Source organism: Xenopus tropicalis, chromosome 3 (genome assembly GCF_000004195.4).
Source record: "Xenopus tropicalis strain Nigerian chromosome 3, UCB_Xtro_10.0, whole genome shotgun sequence".
Taxonomy (NCBI): Eukaryota; Metazoa; Chordata; class Amphibia; order Anura; family Pipidae; genus Xenopus; species Xenopus tropicalis.
This window is the reverse complement of record NC_030679.2, coordinates 95,260,511-95,284,051: the sequence shown is the minus strand read 5'-3', so window position 1 is coordinate 95,284,051 and position 23,541 is coordinate 95,260,511. Positions and strand designations below refer to the sequence as shown.

Below are 23,541 nucleotides of genomic sequence, written 5' to 3'. Positions count from 1 at the left end.
AATAAAAAGTATACCATAACAATCATGACAGAATCTCTTTAAACAAATTGATAGGAAATTCAGAAAAGATCAATGATGTTATTTTTTGTATGGCCACCTTAAGTGAATGCATAATTATTCTCCCACATTGTTTACTCCTATCCTACTATTATTATTTAATGATTTATATAAAAAAAGAAAATACCTGTAGAGATAATTGTATAAGCCACTATTGTAGGCTGTTAATGTTATAAAACAATACTTCACTGAATTCCACACAACAGTAATCTCTAATTACTTTTAATTATAGTTGTACAAAGGTTACTGGAGTAGAGACAGAGAGAAAAATATTTTTTAAACAAGCAGATTTCCCTTTCCAAAATTTAAATTTGATTTTAGCGTAAAACTTTTAAGGTGTGAATATCTGTGTATTTTTTACATCTGCTTATTCAGGGTGGCTTTTATATTTGTTAATGGAGAAGCTGGCATAAAATGTATTAAGTAATGTGTTAATCTGACATTCTTCTGGTAAGGAAAAACATTAGAAACCCCAAATACCTTTTCTCACATCCAGAAGAACATCAGACCAGCCATCTTTCTTTCTCCTGACAACTTCTTTGACCTGTTTATGTGTGTTATAGATGTGCACTGTGGTTCATTTGGAGAGACTTTGGTCTTCTTTTAACCCAAATTAACTATGTAACTATATAATCTGCTTCCGCATAAGGTATATTTTGAGATTCATGCAATTTGTTAATACATACTTTTCCTTTTTTATATTTTAGAAAAGATAAATGAAAAGCAATGATTCTGGGTTTGTTGTGAAGGTGCTGCGTATCAGTCCAAGTTTCTCAGAAATCCAAGCAACTGCAACATACCTTCCAGATTCTTACTGCGAATTGTATGGGAGTAAAAAGCAAACCAACAAATGTTGCACTTTTCACCAGCTCTGTTTATTCATTTTGTTGTGATTTTGTTACCACTTGAACATTTGTTTGCATTTATTATCTAGAAAAATTAAATTACATTCATTTCTATAAATTGTATTCATTTTACGCCTGAGACACAGTATATTGATGCAAGACTACAACAATGTCTCATACAACAAAAGAAATGGTCTTGGCAAACCAGACCAGCCTGAATGTGACAGATATTGGCATTTTTATAAAACCAATATCAATGACAGTATCAACATTAGGTATATTTGGCAATAGTCTTGTTATCTGGTTCCTTTCTTTTAAGATCAAGAGAAATTATTCCACAGTCTATATTCTTAACCTTGCGGTGGCTGATTTCTGCTTCCTTCTAGTATATGCTACTTTGGACATTATTGGCATTGCCTTAAAAGAGAGACTTCCTGTAGTTGGCAAAGAAAATTTAGAATTAATAAGTACAATATATCCGCTGGTACTACCTTGTCTTTTCGCGTACAACACAAGCCTTTGTCTTCTTACAGCCATCAGTGTGGAAAGATGTCTGTCTGTCCTTTTTCCAATCTGGTATCACTGCAACAGACCCAGGCATCTGTCCTCAGTTGTATGTATCTCTATATGGGCAATCTCCTGTCTTCTCACAGTACTTGAATTTTGCTATTGTTACCAACCTGAATATATCAGTATTTATACCAAGGTAAATACTACAGTTAAAGAATGTTATATTGTCTTTGCTATTATTTGCTGCCTTAGTTATATTGCTTTTATACCACTCATGACTGTGTCAAGTCTTGTTCTTCTAATCAAAGTGTGGACTAGTTCCCAGCAGAAGCAGCCACCAAAACTTTACATTGTGATCACAGTGACTGTTATTTTCTTTCTTGTATTTGGTATGCCAATGAGGATTTTGTTACTGGTATGGTATAAACACCACATTTTTCCACCACTCCCAGTACTGAATATTGTGTCCTTGTTTAGTTCTATGAATTGCAGTATAAACCCATTTGTTTATTTTCTTGTTGGACGTCAGGGTAGAAGCAGTGGTAAGCTCAATCTTGTTATTATACTCCAAAGAGTGTTTCGAGATGATGGAATTCAGCATTGGAGACAACAAAAAAAGGAAACAACTAAAATTCAGACAATGATGATATGAGCATGCTCTGTTCGGATCGCATTGGTTTGAATGGTTATCATTTAGACAGAGCTGGAGATTTTTAATTTTTAGTTGGGGCTTTATTTAAGTTATGCTGTGTAACACTAACAATTTGTCATCCTTAGGAGTTCTATGGTTTAGGAGCATATCATAACATAAAATAAAAATATCTTATAAAAAAAAATTGCAATCCATGTGTCCCATCTCTAAACAAAGGAATCCTGTGCTTTTGATTTGGTGGAAACATTTAGTTAATACACTGTGCACCCCATTACTTTAACCCACCAAGTTCAACCCTTTTAAATGAACCCAGTGTATATATAATATATATATATATATATATATATATATATACATACCTAACTACCTACACACTTGTGTTGCTCTAGGGTGAAATGCATGAGAATCTCCCAAATGGTAAAACTACAGTAAAAATTGCCCTATTGGAATTGCACTGTATTGCATCTGTTTTAAAAAAAGCACAGTATACACTTCTTTTCAACACTTTCAGTTAAATGAATAGAGTTTGTGTCCCACATACTTTTTGCATATCTATGGTTTCTGTTATTTCTGGCACTAAACAAAAATATGAATCCAGTGTCACGTTAACACTTTCTGTCACTTAGTCCCAAAAAACTTCAAAGTTGATAAAACCAATTGCTACTCCTGATAACTACTGAGAAGCCCCTGATAATGAGCAGCTCAAAGACTGCTGTTTAATTAAGGGAGAGGTTTGCTTGTTTAAAGGTAGACAGGGAGCCCTGTTTATATAGAAAGGGGGAGCTGAGTTCAGAGAAAATAGCCCAACTTTTAAAATAGTGCTTTATAATGGCAAAAAATAGGAAAATGTCTATTTTTTTTATAATTAAAACAATATGCAGAATGTAATAGGCAGAAATTAATGGACTCAGTTTTTTTTAGGTGAATGTTGTGCCTGAAGATTAGGGCATATATGTAATTTGCTTTATTTTATATTATCTAGCTTTAGTACATTCCTCAAATCTGTGTTATTGCTACTTCCTAGGTGTAGCTCTTTCTCTTAGACTGTGAGCCAAGCCTTTAGGGCAAGGAAGTTCTTTTTCTCTGATATATGCAACTTTTATTCCATGTTCCCCTTGCATTATTGACTGTATACCAATACACATTTTAATGTAAGTATAATTCATGTAAGCATTATTGTTATCTCAAAATAAACATACAACTATATTATCTTTATTGCTGGTATTCATTTATCTGCTATTTCTCAATAATGCATTAGTGTAAGGGGCAAATACACTTATGTTTATCATCAACCAAAATAATTAAGGTTTGGGTTGGCAGTACATAATTACAATTTTTCAAGTATAAATAAATATTTTGTTATTTTCTTCCTGCGCAGAATAGTTTAGATCCAATCTACTTTCAGCTTACACCATATCCTGCCTGTTTTGCTGTACAGAGCAATCATGGGAGGATGAGGAGGTATTTCTTCCATCCAAACTTCAACCCAATCTTCCATTCTAGCAATTAGGGTTTTTCTCAAATAAGTTGTACTGTAGTACATGACAATTATTTTGCTAAATAAAAATAACATCAAAACAATTACCTGCATGGCTCATGATTGTAAAGATCTAGATGACAACAATCACAGTTATATTTATTTTATATGCTAAAATAACTAATATGCCAGACTATATATATAAGGTGTAGATATATTGTAGAGCCCTATTTTTTATATAAGCAAAGAGCAACTATGTATCCAGAGCAAACCCAAATGACCTGTTTCATGGCCTATGATTCTCCACAATAAAGTATTGTATTGCCTATATTTCCCAAATGGACATGCAAACAGGCCCACAAAAAATAATTTTATAAGAATTTTAATAGGAATTTTATAGGAGAATCAAATATTTAAGTAAAAGGTAATAGAAGCACACCATGTTCACTCACAAAAGAGCTACTAATATCTCCATATATATGACTCTATATATTTGTAAAGTCTGTTAGATAAGAGATAAAATAGCTTGCTAAACACAACAAAAATAAGAAATTATTAACTGCGCTATTGGTCACTTAGCACTTATTATATTATATAATATCCTGTATTTATAGGTGAGATGCTTTCTTCTTTTTGTACGACTTTACATCTGTTTAATAACCAGAAAGCTTGTGGTTATGTGTCTTGTCTTCAATTTGTACATATTATTTTAAAGTCACATCATCAATGCCCGAAGCAAATTAAATTGTTTATACAATATCCCACAAAGATTGTATTTTTTTTACGGTATCTAAATATGCACACACCTCCAATGTACATCCAGCATGTATTTACAGTATAATTAAAAGTGGTTCCACATATCAAAACAACTTTACCATTCTCAGAAATGAACAAAAGAAGCATTAATAAAACAGCACTATTATTAATATTATGACAACATGAAGGATGGTAAGGATTTTTCTGTGATCCTCTTATCATTCCTATCACAGGGAATTATTAATTCTTTTTCAGAGAAGTAATATCTACAAATGCTTTTAAATCTAAATAAATCAGATAATCTAATAAATAGTTTAATGTCGATTTATAAGATTAGAGTCAGAGTGGATCTTGTAAATTAGCAGCTACTGCGTCATGTTTTAGTAAACTGACAATAGGAACTAGATGGGTCCATCTTGACCTAGTGGGTGCAAGTGCAAGAGCACAAGGGGCACAATAACATACAAGGTAGGGGGCGGGAAGGAAGGAAATCTATGTGCCTCCCCCCCAGGCTTGCCCTTCTTGAATGGAGCACTGTCTAAAGCTGGCCATACACGCACCGATACTATCGTACGAAACCTCATTTCGTACGATATTCGGTGCGTGTATGGCATGTCGGCGAGTAGACCGATATCACAGGAAGCTGCTGATATCAGTCGACTCGCCGATCGGACCGGTTAAAAGATTTTGATCAGGCACCATAGAAGGCGCCTGAGCAAAATCTGCCGTCAGGGCTGAATCGGCAGAAGGAGGTAGAAATCCTATTGTTTCTACCTCCTTACCTGCTGTTTCAGCCCTGACAGTGTGTGGCGGATCTTACGATGTTTTGTGTGACCGATGGTGTGTCCACCTTTATGCAGTCCCAGGTCTGTGGCTAAAATACACAATACCCTATGCACTGGGCAAAGTGCAAAACAATGGCTGATTGTGACCTTTTATTGCACTTTGCCCACTGTGTGGGCATTGCACATCAGGCCTTATTTGTGCTGTAATGAACTGTTATGTAAGTGATAAATGTTTATATCGCCATTCTTTTCCCCTCTAGCCTGCCACCTCCAATACAGCTTTACTTAAAGGAAAAAATGTTTAGTAGTTTCTCAAGACATCCCAAACACATCCAGGATCCCACAAACTATAGTAGCCACTTGATTATATAAATTGGCATGTAACCCACTCCCTGCGATGTCATCAGTGTGCAGTATATACAGTGTCATGACAAATATCACATACAGCATTGCATAATTGTTTCACCTAATAATCCCCCAAGCCCCTAAAATTTGGATGCCAATGTACATAATCAAGTGGCTATTTTAGATTGTGGAATCCTAGTGTGTAGTCTTGAGAAACATCATCTTATTAGGACTGAAACATTGACAATCTAATGAACATTTTTCACTCATTTATAAGGCCCATGAGTGAGCCATTTTTTCATGGGGAAATACACTCACCTAAAGGTTTATTAGAAACACCTGTTCAATTTCTCATTAATGCAATTATCTAATCAACCAATCACATGGCAGTTGCTTCAATGCATTTAGGGGTGTGGTCCTGGTCAAGACAATCTCCTGAACTCCAAACTGAATGTCAGAATGGGAAAGAAAGGTGATTTAAGCAATTTTGAGCGTGGCATGGTTGTTGGTGCCAGATGGGCCGGTCTGAGTATTTCACAATCTGCTCAGTTACTGGGATTTTCAAGCACAACCATTTCTAGGGTTTACAAAGAATGGTGTGAAAAGGGAAAAACATCCAGTATGCGGCAGTCCTGTGGGCGAAAATGCCTTGTTGATGCTAGAGGTCAGAGAAGGGTATTAGTATGGTGTTCCTAATAATCCTTTAGGTGAGTGTATATATATCCTAAGGCAATACCTTCTCCAAAGCAAAAGCAAGCAATTCCCAGGGTAATTTTAAACAGGTAGAAGTTTGTTTTATTCACAGAGGAGTTTTTCTATGAGGTAAGTTTTAACATAACATAAGCAATAATCAACTCACAGCTTTGTCCAGCTTGACTAAACTGTGAGTTGATTCACTGGCAGTCTGCATATATAGGCTGCATATTTAAAACTCATTACAAGAGCAACTCTCCACACCTACTTCCCACTTCCTGGCAGAGAGCTCACCCCCAGCCACTCCCCTTTACCCAACTGGTGACTCATTTACAGAACCTGCCCCAGCTCCTCCAGTCTGATTGGACACACGCTCTGTTATTTCCCTCATCTGCTGTGCCCCATAGAGCATACTAGTAGATTTTTACCTTCCCTCTAGGGTCTTTCCAGCCATTGTTCCACAGTATCTAACTATCTATCTATCTATCTATCTATCTATCTATCTATCTATCCATCTATCTATCTATCGTCATCTATTCTATATAGCTATACATACAAAACTGAATTGCAAAACTCAATTTCACACACATGGGGTATTTGTCCATAATATGTTGTAATCAGTCTCTGATTGTTGTACAATGGTATACATAGTTTAACACACAAAAAAGATAATCCAGTAATCAGAAATCTCTGTTGTCATATTTATGTCAATATATTTTTCAAAATCCTCTTATTTATTGGTTAATGCACTCTTTGTGCTTTATTTCCTTCTTGAGATTTAGCTTTGTATTTGCTTTAAAAACTTCTTCCTTCTAGTCAAACACTTCACAAAAACAGGTGCCCTAATATAAAGGTATTCTCATGTATCAGCTGTTGAGCAATACCTACAACAGTGTTCAGTCATTTTTCAGATCTTGCATTAAGTGCATTTTGCCCTTTTTTCCAATTACTGTAATTAAAATTGCAGTTACTGTGCTGCTGCTGTCCTTTAAATTAAAGTAAAAAAGTATTCAAAATCTAAAAAAACTCTACTTTTGTCTGTATGATAGTATATACAATTAAGCATAGTAGATACAGTACACATTCTGCAAAATGAGCCATTTAAACATACTGTGTTTTTTTGTATATAAATACTAAAACATTAAAAATGGATATCTCCCAAGGACCAAAGATGGAGTAGCTTAATTTCCATGTTTTACCTGTTTAGCTCCAGAAATAAAAATGGGATTAAACAATGTGATAAAAACAATAGGCAAAAAGTATGTTCGGCACAACCCCCATTTCATTGAACTCCAGAGATTTAAGATGGCCCTACACGCACAGATAATATTGTACGAAACCTCGATTCATACGATATTCGGTGCATGTATGGCAGCTCGGCGAGGTAGCAGATATCGCAGAAAGCTGCTGATATCGGGCGCCATTGAAGGCGCCTAAGCAAAATCTGCCTTCAGGGCTAAATCTACAGAAGGAGGTAGAAATCCTATTGTTTCTACCTCCATATTTGATGATTCAGCCCTGAATGTCAGTGGAAGGTTGGAACAATCTTTCATGCGAAAATTGCCAGCTTTACTGACCCTTTAGAGCAGACCCCAGAGGCACATCACAAATACAGTAAGATTGTTCTAACTACACAGGAACATACCATACCAATAAAAAAAGTGAAATCTGTACTCAGCATTAAACATTAAACCTTTACAATATGATCATAAAATCGATACAGACAAAGACAAGAGGTCCTTTTATCAATATATATATTGGGCAGTAAGATAGTAACATAGTAACATAGTAAGTTGGGTTGAAAAAAGACATAATTCCATCACGTTCAACCATAATGCCTATATATAACCTGCCTAACTACTAGTTGATCCAGAGGAAGGCAAAAAACCCCATCTGAAGCCTCTCTAATTTGCTGCAGAGGGGAAAAAATTCCTTCCTGACTCCAAGATGGCAATCGGACCAGTCGCTGGGGCAACTTGTACTAAGAGCTATCTCCCATAACCCTGTATTCCCTCACTTGTACTAAGAGCTATCTCCCATACCCCTGTATTCCCTCACTTGTACTAAGAGCTATCTCCCATAACCCTGTATTCCCTCACTTGCTAAGAATCCATCCAGCCCCTTCTTAAAGCTATATAATGTATCAGCCAGTACGACTGATTCGGGGAGGGAATTCCACAACTTCACAGCTCTCACTGTAAAAAATCCTTTCCGAATATTTAAACTGAACCTCCCTTCTTCTAAACGGAGTGATGCCCTCGTGTCCGTTGGAAGGACCTACTGGTAAATAAAACATTAGAAAGGTTATTATATGATCCCCTTATATATTTATACATAGTTATGTCACCTCTTAAGCGCCTCTTCTCCAGTGTAAACAAACCCAACTTGGCCAGTCTTTCTTCATAACTGAGACTTTCCATACCCTTTACCAACTTAGTTGCCCTTGTCTGGACCCTCTCAATCATGTCCCGTTTGAGCATTGGAAACCAGAACTGAAGAGCATATTCTAGATGGGGCCTTACCAGTGCTCTGTAAAGGGGAAGAATAACCCCCTCCTCCCGTGAATCTATACCCCTTTTAATACAGCTCAAAACCTTGTTTTCCCTTGCAGCTGCTGCCTGGCATTGCTTGCTACAGCCAAGTTTATTATCTACAAGGACTCCAAGGTCCTTCTCCATTATGGATTTGCCTAGTGCAGTCCCATTAAGGGTATAAGTGGCTTGCATATTTTTACATCCCAGGTGCATGACCTTACATTTATCCACATTAAATCTCATCTGCCACTTAGCCACCCAGATTGCCAGTTGGTCAAGATCCTGCTGCAAGGATGCCACATCCTGGATAGAATTGACTGGTCTGCAGAGTTTTGTGTCATCTGTATCAACATTACTTGTAATAACCTCCCCTAAGTCATTTATGAACAAGTTAAACAAAAGTGGACCCAATACAGAACCCTGAGGGACCCCACTGAGAACCTTATTCCAAGTAGAGAATGTACCATTAACAACCACCCTCTGTACCCGATATTAAGCTACCAAAAAATTCCCATACCATTTAACCAAAACAGGGATTGTTTGTCCATATATTGCAATATATTTCAAACGGGCTACTATGTGAAAGTCATCCCCAGGCTGGCCAGACACTCAAATTGATCTGATTCATTAAAGGGGAACTACTACCTCCCCCCAGGTATAAAAGCCCCTTAAGTGGCCTGCATCGATAACCCTCACTTCTCCCTTCTCACATAGCCTGTAAGTTTAAAACTGGCCCTAGAGAAGAACCCAACCTAAAAAAACAGAGCAGCGCACCTGGGCACCATCTTCTGTTCAATAGAATATGCTTCGGTTCTCACCACCGATACAGACCCTGCTTGAGAATGTGCAGTTGGGGCTAGCCAGAAATCAACTTTAACTGTGCATGCTCAAGCAGGGTCCATGTTGGCGGTGAGACCCGAAGCATATTCTATTAAACAGAAGATGGCGCACAGGTACGCTGCTGCACTGCGCTGCCCTCCTTTTTTTAATGCATTTTTTTAGAAGGACTAAGTTTTACATGCAACTTGAATGAAAGAATACCCCTGTAACCTTCAGTCCTGTATTAAATGCACTGTAGCCAACATGCTACATTTCTATACACATCCTGTAGATTTGTCTGACGCAATCCTGTTTGGCATTTACCCATGCTGGCACAAACTTGTAATTGTGAAATGTTTTTTTTCGAGACACTGTCTCTGCATATCAATTTTTACACTTCCCATTATATATATATTAAGCGTACATGTTATTTTCTGGCTCTGATGTCTATGTGAGTGTAATGGGTGAAAATTGGAGATGTGATACAGTATGTTATGTCTACAAATAATACAACACAATATTTACTTTGTTTATTGTAGGCTGTTGCTTTAATGTTTATAGCTGATTGAGTTAGAGCCCTGTATGGTTTATGAAAAGCCTATTGACATTAGATACTTTTTTATATGATGCAACTCTTGTACCATTCAGTAGATATATGGCACAAGGGTTGATATAAAAATAAAAGAAATCGGAGAGGGAATTCCCATCTGCACCCATTTTGTATAATGACAGGGTTTGACAGGGTTCAGTGAATTTTGATACATGATGATGGCTTAGTGTAACAGCTTGTTATCCTATTGACCATGGTGTTTCCCAGACATTAATGCTAAGTTCATGAGGTGCCTTTCCCACAGCAATTAGGTGCAAAATAAAGCTGATCAAAATGTTAAAAATAGCCCTGCATGGTACAAAGAAAATAAGTGTGTGATCTCAGCTACATGTTCCCATGAACTGCAGTGTTTGAAGCATTTAAAAGGAATAACTCTGAGATTTATGACAAGTGAAAAACAAATCATCTCAATCAGAATTTAACAAACAAATACTGTATCTGCCTGTCTATCTTTCCTTTTGAGCATCACTTACGGAATACCTATACTATTTATACTCTTAAAGGAGAAGTATTCGCCACAATAGATTTGCCACATTAATGCCACTTAGAACGCTATATTTATTCTGCAGAAACCAATACCGTACCAAGCCCTAAAAGCATTCTCTGTTTGATTAAGATTGCTGCTGCCATTTTAGCTTGGTCTTCATAGATTCCTGCTTGCAGCTCTATTATAGCTGAGATCACACATTCCTAAGGATGGGGGGTGTGAGTTTTATGAAATTTTATGGGAGGGGGGAGCAGGAGAAGGGAGAGAGGAGATAGCTGTGCAGACTCTGGCCCCAGGAATGAAGGACTTTTCTGAGAGAGGAAGTCAGATACCCTAAGAATATGTTTACAAAAAAGGAGACAAGAAATCCTGTGTTTCTTTTGATAGAGGACTCAGTGCAGCTTTTCTGTAAGTGCTTATGGCTGTATTTACATAGACCTTTCTGATAAAGCTTACTTAGTTTTTACCTTTCCTTCTCCTTTAAAGTCATGCTCTCTTGGTCTGACTCTCAAAACAATGTACCAGGAGTCAATCTTTTAATTGTCTTTAATCAGCTGCCTTGCAACATGGTTTCAGGAGTCAGAGTGCAGAGATTGTAAATAGCTTTAAAAAGCAATTATGTTTCAAAATAACTTTAAGAACATTAAAAGGTTTAATTGATATATAATGGAAAGCTTCTTAGAATTGCATTTTCTTTCATTATGCCAAAAAAGTTTTTCAGTGGAGGTCCCTGTTAATAAATGAGGGCAATTACTGCTGCATAAACTGGCCATCTATAGGACTGGATGCTGTTGAACCCTTTTGCATGCAATGCAATGTTATTGATATGATGTCTGCTCTCAACTAGCATTGGATGGTGTATATGCAGTGGGAACCAATGATTTTATAGTGGGTTGTCAAACCCTGCCCCTACTGTGATTTTAATTTACTGCTTATTATGTTTCATTTAATGGCATGGCAAATACTTATATGTCATAATTATATAGTTTGTGGCCTTTCTATTTCTACAGTGTTTCTGATAACACAGCATTTATAATGATTGTTAGCTTGTTAGTTATACTAAACACTGACTATATTTTGGGCTAATTGTGGCTTCGCTGGGTAAAAAAAAAGAGTTCACTTGCACTATCCTACTAGCTTTGTCTGAGAGTGCTATAACCAACATACAAGTAAAATGAACTCATATAAGCCTAGAATCTGTCACCAAACAATCTTTAAGTGAACAGATACCCACTAGTATTTGTGGACAGACTGAAGAGAATATATTTGCAGACTGTAATTACAGTACTATGAAGTGTGTGCATGTGTCCAGTGATTTACTTGATAGGTGTAATGGATTCTGTGGTACGTCTAGTAATCAACCTCCTGTCACATGTATGAAATGCGGCAATATCCTTGACATCCAGTTAATAAAGGGATAGAAAAGCTAATTTGAAATGTGCCAGAGAGGACAAATACCCTGGATGGAAAATATTTAGGGATGCTAGAGCAAGCCACATACCTCTTCTTAATGAAAGGTGATTCAATGTTAGAAAAAGTATTGCACTGCAGTAACTAGGCCTCAAAGTCTACAAGAATAGAAAATGTGATCCGGTGTGATGATTTACATTTTCATTCTATAATTCAAATATTAAATGTTATGGCACATAGCTAAAGTATTTATCCCCTATAAAAATGATTCCCATGAGCTCCTCTACAAAGCAACACAGGATCATTTCCTAACAATTAACAATTGACTTTTACAGAAAATAGAACTTCTGTTCTCATGCTGTTAATCTATTAATATACTCAGTGTAATAACGGTTGCATGCCGCCTTACATAACAGGTTTAGCAACTATGTAAACTATTAGGTGATCAATGGATTTCTTTCTTTGTATTTTATTCCCAAAGGTTACAGATGAAACTGCAGTTGCGTGCCAGTGAGCACAATGCCATACCGTAATTATTTGCCACAGTGTGAGATGAATTATTAGAGACACAATATCTGAACATACCTAAGCAAGATTAAATCAAGGTTTACTTGGAGCCCAAATCATATACAAAGAAACCAGGAAATAACTAATACATAGCACGATTCTCCAGCCAGAAAGATTGTGTAATAGCTGCATGCTACTTGTGGTATTAATTTTGTTTTAGTTAAGAGTGGGTGTGGGTTTATGTTTTTTCCCTGCCCATTTGTAATCCAAAAGCATTGATTTCGAGGAGAAACATTATTCACTTCTTAGTGTTTATTAGAACATTGTGTGGGAATCAGAAATCACACAGCGAGTATTACTCTTTTCCAGCTTTCCCGAAAACAAAGGTAAGTCCTGAATAGGTCTACTACTGTACCTACAAATTCTATTTTAGCTGTTAGATTTTGTAGTTGTTTTGTTGTGAAATAACTGTATGAATTTCTTTTTTTTACAAAGATTTAAGTAATTTTATGGACTGTAGTACAGGTATGGGACCTGTGGTTTTCCACATAAGGGTTTTTTCTTTATTTTTTCATCATTTAAACATTAATTAAAAATTCAAAAGGATTTTGCTTCCAGTAAGGAATAATTATATCTTAGTTGTGATCAAGGACAAAGAAAAATATGTAAATGATTCAATTAAACCATGGATTTGCATGTGTCATGTTATGCAGCACTGCTCAAAGCCACTTGGTGGCTGCAAAACTCTGCTCTGTTGACTTTTACTTCTCGATTAAGGTTAAACCTTTCTGTAAAAAAATTAAGAAATATCCTTATGAAGGTCAGAGGAGTTTTGCTAGCCATTTAGTTAAAATGTTCACTAATATTAACAAGCTTGGTAAAAAAAAAAAGTAGGGGACAAATCTGAGGTCATGCTGTCAGATACAATCTTGTTCTCACCTGAAAAGTAGAGCATGTAAAAGGCTTGGCAACAATATAGAATTGAAGTAAATGTCAATACAAATAACTGAACATGCCATTATCTAGAATCCATTATCTGGAAACCTGTTATCCAGAAAGTTTCAATTTATGAGGTCATCTCCCATAGACTCCATTATAGGCAATTAATTCTAATATTTAAACATTATTTCCTTTTTCTCTGTAATAATACCTTGTACTTGATCCCAACTAAGTTATAATTAATCCATATTGGTGGTGAAACAAACATATTGGGTATAAATAATGTTTCAATGATTTTTTGGCAGACTTGCACTATGGAGATCAGAGTTACAAAAGATCCCTTATCTGGAATACCTTAGGTCCCAAGCATTCTGGGTAACAGGCCCCATACCTGTATAACAATTTTTTTTATAATAGGCCAGTAACAACAAAAAAATTAGAATGACCTAAATGCATCTACTGGTAATATTACTTCTGTTTATTACTGGTAATATTACTTCTGCTTCCCTTTCTGCACCATCTCTAGAAAGTATACATTGTTATTTGAAAATACCTGTAAATAATAAAACAACATGTCTTATTTAATTACTGAATTCTGCAAAAGTTATTTAAACACACTGCACTTAAAACAAGACATTTGGTCCAAAGAAAACTGTTCCAAGTATGGTTACATAGTTGCATAGGGTTGAAAGAGTCTAACAAGTTCAACCCTTCCAAGTAAACCCAGCACCCACAAACCTATACTGACCTATCTATACACTCCCATACATAAACCATATATACCAACATCAATACTAACTGTAGATTTTAGTATCACAATAGCCTTGGATATTCTGATTGTTCAAGAACTCATCCAGGCCCCTCTTAAAGGCATTAACAGAATCTGCCATTACAAGATCACTAGGAAGGGCATTCCTGAACCTCACTGCCCTCACCGTGAAAAAACACCTACGCTGCTTAAAATGGAAGCTCCATTCCTCTAATCTAAAGGGAGGCCTCTGGTAATGTGATGTCCCTCGCAAGCACCTTTTTTCCACAGAGAAAACAACCCCAAACTTGACAGTCTAACCTCATACTTGAAATCTTCCATCCCCTTTACCAGTTTAGTTGCACATCTCTGCACTCTCTCCAGCTCATTAATATCTTTCTTAAGGACTGGAGCCCAAAACTTCACTGCATACTCAAGTTGAGGCCTTACCAGGGACCTATAAAGGGGCAAAATTATGTTTTCATCCCTTGAGTCAATGCCCTTTTTTTTTATACAAGACAGCACTTTATTTGCTTTAGTAGCCACAGAATGACACTGCCTGGAATTAGACAACTTTTTATCTACAAAAACACCCAGATCCTTCTCCATTAAGGATGCCCACAAAACATTACCATTTAGTATATAACTCGCATTTATAACTTTGCACTTATCAACCGCATTTTCCATTTTGCTGCCCAGTTTTGAATTTAATGAAATCGCTCTGCATCCTGCAAGGAACTCATAGTTTTGCACAATTTAGTATCATCAATAAAAATAGAAACAGTACTTTCTATGCCCACCTCCAGGTCATTAATAAACAAGTTAAAAAGCAAAGGATCAAAGACTGACCTATGCGATACTCCACTTACAACACTGGCTCAATTAGAAAATATTCCATTCACCACCACTCTAATCTATCCTTCAGTTTTCTATCCAATTACAAATATTATGTTCCAGGTCAATATTCCTCAATTTTATCATTAACTTTCGGTGAGGTACTGTATCAAATGCTTTAGCAAAGTCCAAGTAGATGACATCAACTGCCATTCCAGAGTCGAGGTTCCTCCTTACCTCCTCATAAAACATAATTAAATTAGTCTGGCAAAACTGTTACACATGAAACCACACTGGCACAAACTTGTAGAATTGTGATTTGTAATGTATTCAAGTACCCTATTCTTTATTACACCTGCCAAACCACTGACTAACAGGCCTATAGTTCTCAGGCTGAAAAAGGGGTCCCTTTTTGAATAACGGCACCACATTAGCAATTTGCCTCACAACCTTTTGTCTCACAGCACCATGCCAGACCTCAACGAATCCTGAAAAATTAAGTGGAGAGCTTTGGCCAAATTATATCTAGCTAAAATATTTTTTCTATTACTGGCCCTTTAAGTTTATGGAAATCTAATGCATCATAAAGTAATAGCATAGCTACTATGGAAAGTCCTAAGTTTGCCTTTGGTGTCCAGTAAAGCTTTATGACTTGGGCCCTCTCTGACATACCAAAAAATACAAAATGTGTACCTGTGTACCACTTGTGTTTCCCTTAGCAGTTTTTCAATTATGACACTATACAGAATACACTGACTAGATATCACTCAAAAATACATTAAAACCTAAAAATTAATACAATACATACATTGCTTGGATTCCTTGGATCGCTGTTTGTACGATGTCTTGTAAATAAAAGGTCCTGTAAAAAATGTACATTACATTTGGACAATGATTCTTCTTTTCCATTTCCAAGGGCAATTACATAAACACGCTCATGTTCTCAAATATTTTTTCTCTCAAAGACTTATGAGATTACCTGTTGTGCTAACACATTCCACCTTTGTTTATATTGTATGTGACATCAAACTGCATTTTAAAGAAGATTAACTCTGTCATGTGTACATAACTGCATTTGGTCTAGGGATCCGCAGCACCAATAAAATACAAAAGCACTATAAGAAGTGTTAATTTCATAATTACATATGAAAGATTTTTTCATCCCCTGATTTATTTCATCTCCTGATAGTTGGATAGACAGTTATATGCACATGCTTATGGTCTTAAGTATTATTTTGCTCAGTTAAATACTTATGAGATTACCTGTTGTGCTAACACATCGTCCTTTGTTTATATTCTATATGACGTCAACTGTACCATTGTGCAACACTAATATGCCTGGTAGCCTTCAGTAATGCTCCTCATCCTATGACTGTCTGCTGTTACTGAAGGATTATAAATTATGCAACTTTAGTTCCAGATCTCATATGTTTATATATTACAGAAGTACATTACCATGGCAGCTGGGATTCCCACATAAATTACAGTCATCATACTTTACTGTGAGGATTATAAATAGGTAAACCAGATTTACATTTTGTTAAACAATTCTGCATATAATTCTAAAGATACCAAGCTATATTTATGCCAAAGCTCTGTAGCATCTAAAAAATCAAACAGAAATCTTTCACCCATCTAAAGATTGAGAAATTTTAGATCTGTGGCTCTTCAACTTTTTTTGGATGGTGACTATGCCTTCATTTTCATTTCCCCCAATAGACAGATTTGCCTAACTGAAATATTAGAAGAGGAATTATTTTCTTCTGTCTCTGATTGTGCTTTTAGCCTGGCCTCAAAAGCAATGGCTTTTTGGCTGTTCACAAGCTCTTTACAACCCCCACAGGGCTCTTATTTTGTTTATAGTCCTAATACAAGAAGCTGGAAATGGCCTAATGAGTGTGATTAGCCAACTAGGGTCTAATATAGCATTCTTCTATTATTATCACATAATACCATAATAGCACAGGTATTCCTCTGGGCTCAGCACAATTCTGCTGGCAAAACTGACAGGTCTATTAACTTTATATTCTTTCATGCCTTTAGCTAATAAGAGAGGAATACATAAGACGTGGTTTATGATCTATATATATATATAGATATATAGATATATATATATATATATATCTCAGTCCTTGGAGTGTCTGCACTCTGATGTCAAAAGTAATTATATGGCGTGGTACACAGCCAAATTAAATGTATACCAAAAATTATTTCACGACTGGCACACCCTATGTAAAAAAATCAGAGAGGGAGAGAGGTTATACTTGCTTGAAATCTATTTACTAATAGAAGTTACATCTGAGGAGGTAGAATTGGAATAATTAATTGATTTTTCAAATATGCAAGTTGGAGAATGCTTCTGAGTGTTTTAATGTAAATAAAAAGTTACCTATAGGTTATGTTGATCATATTTCACTGATAGGGCTGCTTTTGTACGTAATTGTTACTTGAGGTTTCTAAACCTGACTGTTTTGCCAACCTGACTGTCCCTTCTCAGCCTGTCAGTTATAGCTTCTAATGCTAACGGCCTTCTGCTGCACAAATATGGCAGCCCCCTCATAGGGGAACATGGGGGATCACATAGGTAATGTAAAAGCATCAGGAAGTACTCGTATGGCAAAACTGTAAAGCTCATGCAAAGGCAATGTTATGATATATTTAAAAAAAACTCTTTAATTGCAGTCAGTATCTCTTTAATGTGTTCTGCAGGTAAAAAATAGGGCACAATGTGCAAAGTGCAAAAGTTGCAGGATTTTTTATTTGGCACTAGCTGCAGTGCACAGCCAGTCCCCAGATTGAAGTCTTCCCTGAATGCGCATTAAAGGGATGGTTCACCTTCAGGTTAACTTTTAGTATGCTGTAGAATGGCCTATTCTTAGCAACTCCTCCACTGGTTATCATTTTTTAGTTTTTATCGTTTTTGAATTATTTGGTTTCCTCTTCCAACTCTTTTCAACTTTCAAATGGGGGTCACTGACCCCAGCAGCCAAAAACCTATTGTTTTGTGAGCCTACAATTGCTATTGTGCTTTTTATCGTTCTGTTTAGGCCCTCTAATATTGATATTGCTGTCTCTTTTTCAAAGCACTGCCTGTTTGCTAGGTTAAATTGGACCCTAGCAACCAGAAAGCTGCTAAAATTTGAAACTGGAGAGCTGCAGCACAAAAAGTGAATAAATCAAAAACCACAAATAATAGAAAATGAAGACCGATTGCAAATTGTCTCAGAACAACATTCCATGTCTTTGTTAGCTACCCCTTTGGGTATTTCTGTTTCTTAAAAGATATTCTTTTTTAGAAAAGAGAAGTAAGATCATGCTGTATTTGCAAATATTTGTAAAATTTGGAAATCCATTTTGTAGTGTTTCAGATCCACTGATTTGTCCTGCTTGATATAAAGCAGCAACAGGGAATAATCTTTCCTTGGTTCTAGTTTTCAAATGGATGAAAAAGGCAAATGAAAAATAGAATCTAACTGACCTTGTATATGTTTGAACATACAAATGTCAATGTTTAGAGTAGAAGGTAGATTAGTAAATACATGTTTATGTCATCCTGGCGAGTACATTTTTGTCTATTTCTGTCCATTGGTATTTAATTCTTTAAAAATAATATTTGCAGTATAATGTTTCTGAAAACCTCCTAATGGTTTATCTCTTTGTCAAATACTAGTGACTATTATAGAGTGTGTTTTTTAGCTTTCGATAAAATGATTAATATTTGTTTGAGCTTCTATAATGAATGTTTCAGGAATTTCTGTAGGAATGGTTCTAAAGGCGATACTCACCAATGATTTATCATTTTATAAAGTTAGATGAAAGGCATTTTGTAAGTTTCTAAACACTGCGTATGGCAGAGGTAACCATGCTTTACCACTCTAGATGTTATAGAACTTCCACCCTCAACAATACTTCAGCAGTTGAACAAATATATAGATATTGGAAGGTGTAGTCCTGCACCAGCTAAGATGCTGAAAGTTGCTTCCCTGCTATGTGGTACATGACCAATTAATGTGCATCTGTTTGTTTTGTAGGAGTGTGTTGAACAGCCAAGCAAAATTCTCTTCAAGGAAACGTAAAGTGCAGTGTTGCCATCATGACCACCGTAAATGCAACTCCAGTTTATCCTACAGTGAACTCCACACTATCAGCTCTAAGTGCAAATGGCACTCAGAACAGCCAAAATATTATCTTCTCAGTTGTTGCCGGTTTTGCTGCCTTTTTTTCCATCTTTGGGCTTATAGGCAATGCAATTGTCATCTGGGTCCTTACATTTAAGATGAAGAGGAACAAATACACTGTGTATATCCTTAATCTTGCAATTGCGGATTTTATCTACCTTTTCTTTGATGCTGTTGTCATGCTTTTGCTGGTGGACAAAATGCTGAACGCCAGGAACCCATCAAGCAAAACGCTCCAAGCACTAGAAATCATATATGATTTTGGCTATACTGCAGGCATGCTTTTCCTTACAGCAATAAGTATTGAACGTTGCCTGTCAGTTCTCTTCCCCATATGGCATAAATGTTACCGGCCCAAGCACTTATCAACGTGGGCCTGTGGGTTCCTCTGGTTGTTTGGAGCTTTATTATCCCTCCTTGATAATTTTGTTTGTCCCGCTAATGATTTCAATAAGAATACATATCAATGTACAGCGATGCAAATATTTGCCTCTGTTCTGACATTTGCTATCATTGTTCCTTTGATGGTTATGTCTAGTTTTACTTTGATCCATGTTGTTAGGACAACATCAAAGAAATGTCGACCACCAAAAATCTATGTTGCCATCATCATTACAGTTCTGGTGTTCTTGATTTCTGTCATACCTATCAAAGTGTTGTGGATTTTGTTGTATTTTAAGTTATTCCCAAATAACTTCCATTCAGTTGCCCTGTTCTTTGCCAGTACTTACTGCACTATGTTTAACAGCAGTGCAAACCCATTCATTTACTTCTTTGTGGGGAGGCAAAAGATGAAGAGGTTTAGTAGCTCAGTGAATGAAGCACTTAGCAGAGTTTTTAAAGAAGATGAAACAGATCAATCAACTGAATATTACACAGAGAGTAATTCCACAATCTCTACTTTAAATTAGTGTATTTCAGAAAAATATTTCAAGACTATGGGGCAGATTTGCTTTAACTCATTTTTCGGATTTATATTGGGAACCACAAAAAAGCTAATTTCCACAAATGGCCGTCATTTCTCAAAAGATCTGAACTGTAAAAGCACAAATTAAAAAAGTTGTGAAAACCACAGCTTTTTCTACGTGTTTCATGATAACTGTGACTTTTTTGAATTGTCGCACAAAAAACCGAACACCTCTAAAACCACAAAGTAATGAAAGATCTTCCAGTTGCAAAAGGGACATCTGCCATTGTCTTCTACATGATATCGACAGTTTTTAGAGTATTTTCGGATTCGGATTTGTTGCAGTCTTGTTAATCACGGTGTTCAAGTGTTCAATGATATTTACCTGCTGAAAGAAAAAATACAAACCCCTCTTCATTATGGACTGACTTTTATTGGACAGCATTTCTGATGAATAGTGGAATAATTATACATTCAATTATTACTTATTTAATAGTGTAGAAATGAGCATGCTGATGCTAAAACAAGTTACTTATAAAATGTCTTTATAAGTTACATCCACTGTAATATATAACAAATATACAACAAATAAATTTAATACACAAGCAGATGTTTCTTCTGCTGGAACAGTTCAACCTTAAAGTCAGTTAAAAAATTAATTGTATGTCTAAAATTTGTGAGCCATATTTTAACTTTAACTAGTCACTCCTAAGACTCATCACTTATCTCTGTTGCTGTAACATAGACAAAAAGTGGGTTATTGTGGCCTTACACTGGCAGATATAAGCTGCCTATTCGAGTCCTTTAGACCATTAGGGTAGCTTATCTGCCCATTTATGGGGCCCCCCAACAGGCTTGCGATGTATATCTGGCCAAAAATTGTCCAGGTGTCAATTGGGCAGGTTTGATTTTCTCATTGACTGCATCAGCTCATTGATGTGGCCCCTGGTCTGACAACTCCTACACCTGTCTTTTTAATTTGATCATTTGGCTTAAGTGGGCATATTGGGAGAAGATCCGCTCTTAGGGGCATATTTATTATACTATGTAAAAAATGTCAAGGAAATTCACCACACATCGCAAGGCTTCGCCGTGTTAAACACGGCGTAAAATTGGCTTAGTTTTTGTTCTGCCAGAAATAATGGAGTCAAATGTGACGTTCAGACGGCAATCTTATTAGTTTATTTTACACAGCTTTTTACGCCGTTTTTTCTTTGAATTCGTTTTACACAGCATAAAAATATGCCCCTTAATGTGCATGGCCACCCTTAGGTTGTTCCTGTTATAAAATTGTAGGGTTGCACTTAATTTAAGGTTCAGTTCGGGATTCGGGCCGAATCCAGGCTTTTTTTGAAGGATTCGGTTTCGGCCAAATCCACGGTCCTGGCCGAACTGAATCTGAATCTCAATTAGCATAACTTTGCATGTACTAATTAGCATCCGGAATGGGTCGGGGAAAAGATTTTCGCTGCACAGCGATTTTTAACTGCTTCCGATCGTAATTTGCATATGCTAATTAGGATTCGGATTTGGTTCGGTATTCAACAGAATCTGTCGGGGTGGGTTTTGCTGAACCCAAAAAAGTGGGCTTGGTGCATCCCTATGAAATTGTGAGTCTTGTGTATTCATTGTTACTATTTATGTAAATCCCGCAGTGGCAACAAATGAAGTATATCACTAACGCTACTTGACAGTTTCATTTTATTTTTGCTTTGTACAAAAAAGATGTGTTAATTAAGCAAGTGTTCCTTTTTTTAATACGCATTGGAGAGAATTTCTTATGAGTAATGTAGCTTTAGCCTTGTAAGATCTGCCATTAAAGTAAGAATATAGCAGTTGTAGATACCAAAGATGATCTTATTACATAAGTGTTTATCTTGATTCCCTGCAAGTATAATCCATGATTTCCATGAAAAAACTGCATTGTTATCCAGCCTAAATTAATCCTTACCTTATCGATGAGTTCAAGTTTCAATTTCTTCCAACAAACAGACAGCATTTTCAGCTTTTCTTGGAGAAAGAGAGTTTTTCTTCCAGGTGAATGTTCCTATAAACAATACCGAACCACTGAATGATATGGAGGGGACTTCCTGAGCAGTTCAGACCTGACAGTAATTTTTTTTATGTTTGCACATTTCCTGCCTTTAGAAATGGGCCAGTTGGTCAGAAGTAATTTAACTGCTAGAAGAAGTCAAAACCATTTTTTTCTATGAGATGTCATAGTTCTTCAGCAGTTCTGAACTATACTGCCCTAATGAACCAAAAGGTTGATTAAAAAAAACATTCATTCATTGCATTCATTAAACTTTTATAAATCTTTTTACAAAGCAAAATTCCTTGTTAGCCTCAGGTAAAAACACAAGATGATTAGGAAGATGATTAGGAAATCAACTACCATATGTAGCAATTACTTCCCAGCACTGAGATTTCATGGTTGTTATTTGGTACATAAGAATACAAAATACTGTTGTATGTGAAGTAAAAGTGAGGTTAAATATACCTGCAATTCCTTTCTGTTTTACCAATACAACAACAGAATTTGCATCATACTCTACTACCTGTGCTGCCATAATCAACCTGTTTTTTTTTTGAGCTCTGCCATTTAGAGAAATCCAGCCACTAAAGCTAATAAATCAATATTGTAATATATAAATCATAACATATTGTACTTACTTGCCAAGTGAATAAAAATGTAAATCATCAGTTCTTATTTGTGTGTTTATTGTTTCAACTTTGAATGTTTTCCTATTGTCTAGCTCTAATTCACTTATATGTAGTAGTTTATAACAATCTGGCTATGCTTAATGTTTTTGTGGGATTTTCCAGGTTGTTAAATTTTCTAAACTGGATTTCTAAATGTACATTTGATTCAAATGTAAGAAAGTAATATGATTTTTTGGCAAATTTCGTTAAAAAGTTAAACATATTGTGAACTATTCAATCTTTCTAGTTTAGAAAGATTATATCTGAAATATCTGGGGAATTAATTTGTTATAGCCAGCACTCCATATGCATTTGGTTACTGTGCTAAAAACATAAATGAATGGCTGAATCACAAAATACCACAAAATGCCTAGATTATCATGTGATATAAAGGCTTCCCAGTACCAGTAAACTTTCACCACTATTCACACATTTCAAATCAATTTTTTACTATTTTTGGGAGACCTGCAGGATTTTACATTTAATTTCAAACAATGAGAAGGTAAGACATTCTAGATATTCTTTTTTTTTTTTCTTTAAATTAAACCTACCACCATTGCAGGACCCAATTTCAGTCAGTATTAAAGCATTTTTGTTATCAAGGAACATATTAGACAATTTTATAGGATATCTGTAATCAAACAGAGACAGTTAGAGAACATAGAGTAGATATGCACACATTGGTCAGCATGGTAGCGATACAGGGAGCCGGAAATATTATTCATTTTTATGAGAATTTCTAGTT

At 36.0% G+C, this 23,541-nt stretch overlaps 2 protein-coding genes across 2 annotated transcripts; both read left to right on the top strand.

Moving 5' to 3' along the window:
- The first annotated feature begins 1,037 nt into the window (after positions 1-1,037).
- Positions 1,038-2,113, top strand: mas1 (MAS1 proto-oncogene, G protein-coupled receptor). The gene has a single exon (XM_002937887.2). It carries the CDS (start codon positions 1,072-1,074, stop codon positions 2,062-2,064), a length of 993 nt encoding a protein of 330 aa, XP_002937933.2. The 5' UTR covers positions 1,038-1,071; the 3' UTR covers positions 2,065-2,113.
- Positions 2,114-12,690: 10,577 nt separating this feature from the next.
- On the top strand, positions 12,691-22,796 carry mas1l (MAS1 proto-oncogene like, G protein-coupled receptor). Its single transcript, XM_031899147.1, has 2 exons — positions 12,691-12,873; positions 19,040-22,796. Exon 2 carries the CDS (start codon positions 19,102-19,104, stop codon positions 20,095-20,097), a length of 996 nt encoding a protein of 331 aa, XP_031755007.1. The 5' UTR covers positions 12,691-12,873; positions 19,040-19,101; the 3' UTR covers positions 20,098-22,796.
- Positions 22,797-23,541: the final 745 nt, after the last annotated feature.

Bases quoted from the DNA above. Each gene is read 5' to 3' on its own strand.
- mas1 (XM_002937887.2), top strand. From the start codon at position 1,072: ATGTCTCATACAACAAAAGAAATGGTCTTGGCAAACCAGACCAGCCTG.
- mas1l (XM_031899147.1), top strand. From the start codon at position 19,102: ATGACCACCGTAAATGCAACTCCAGTTTATCCTACAGTGAACTCCACA.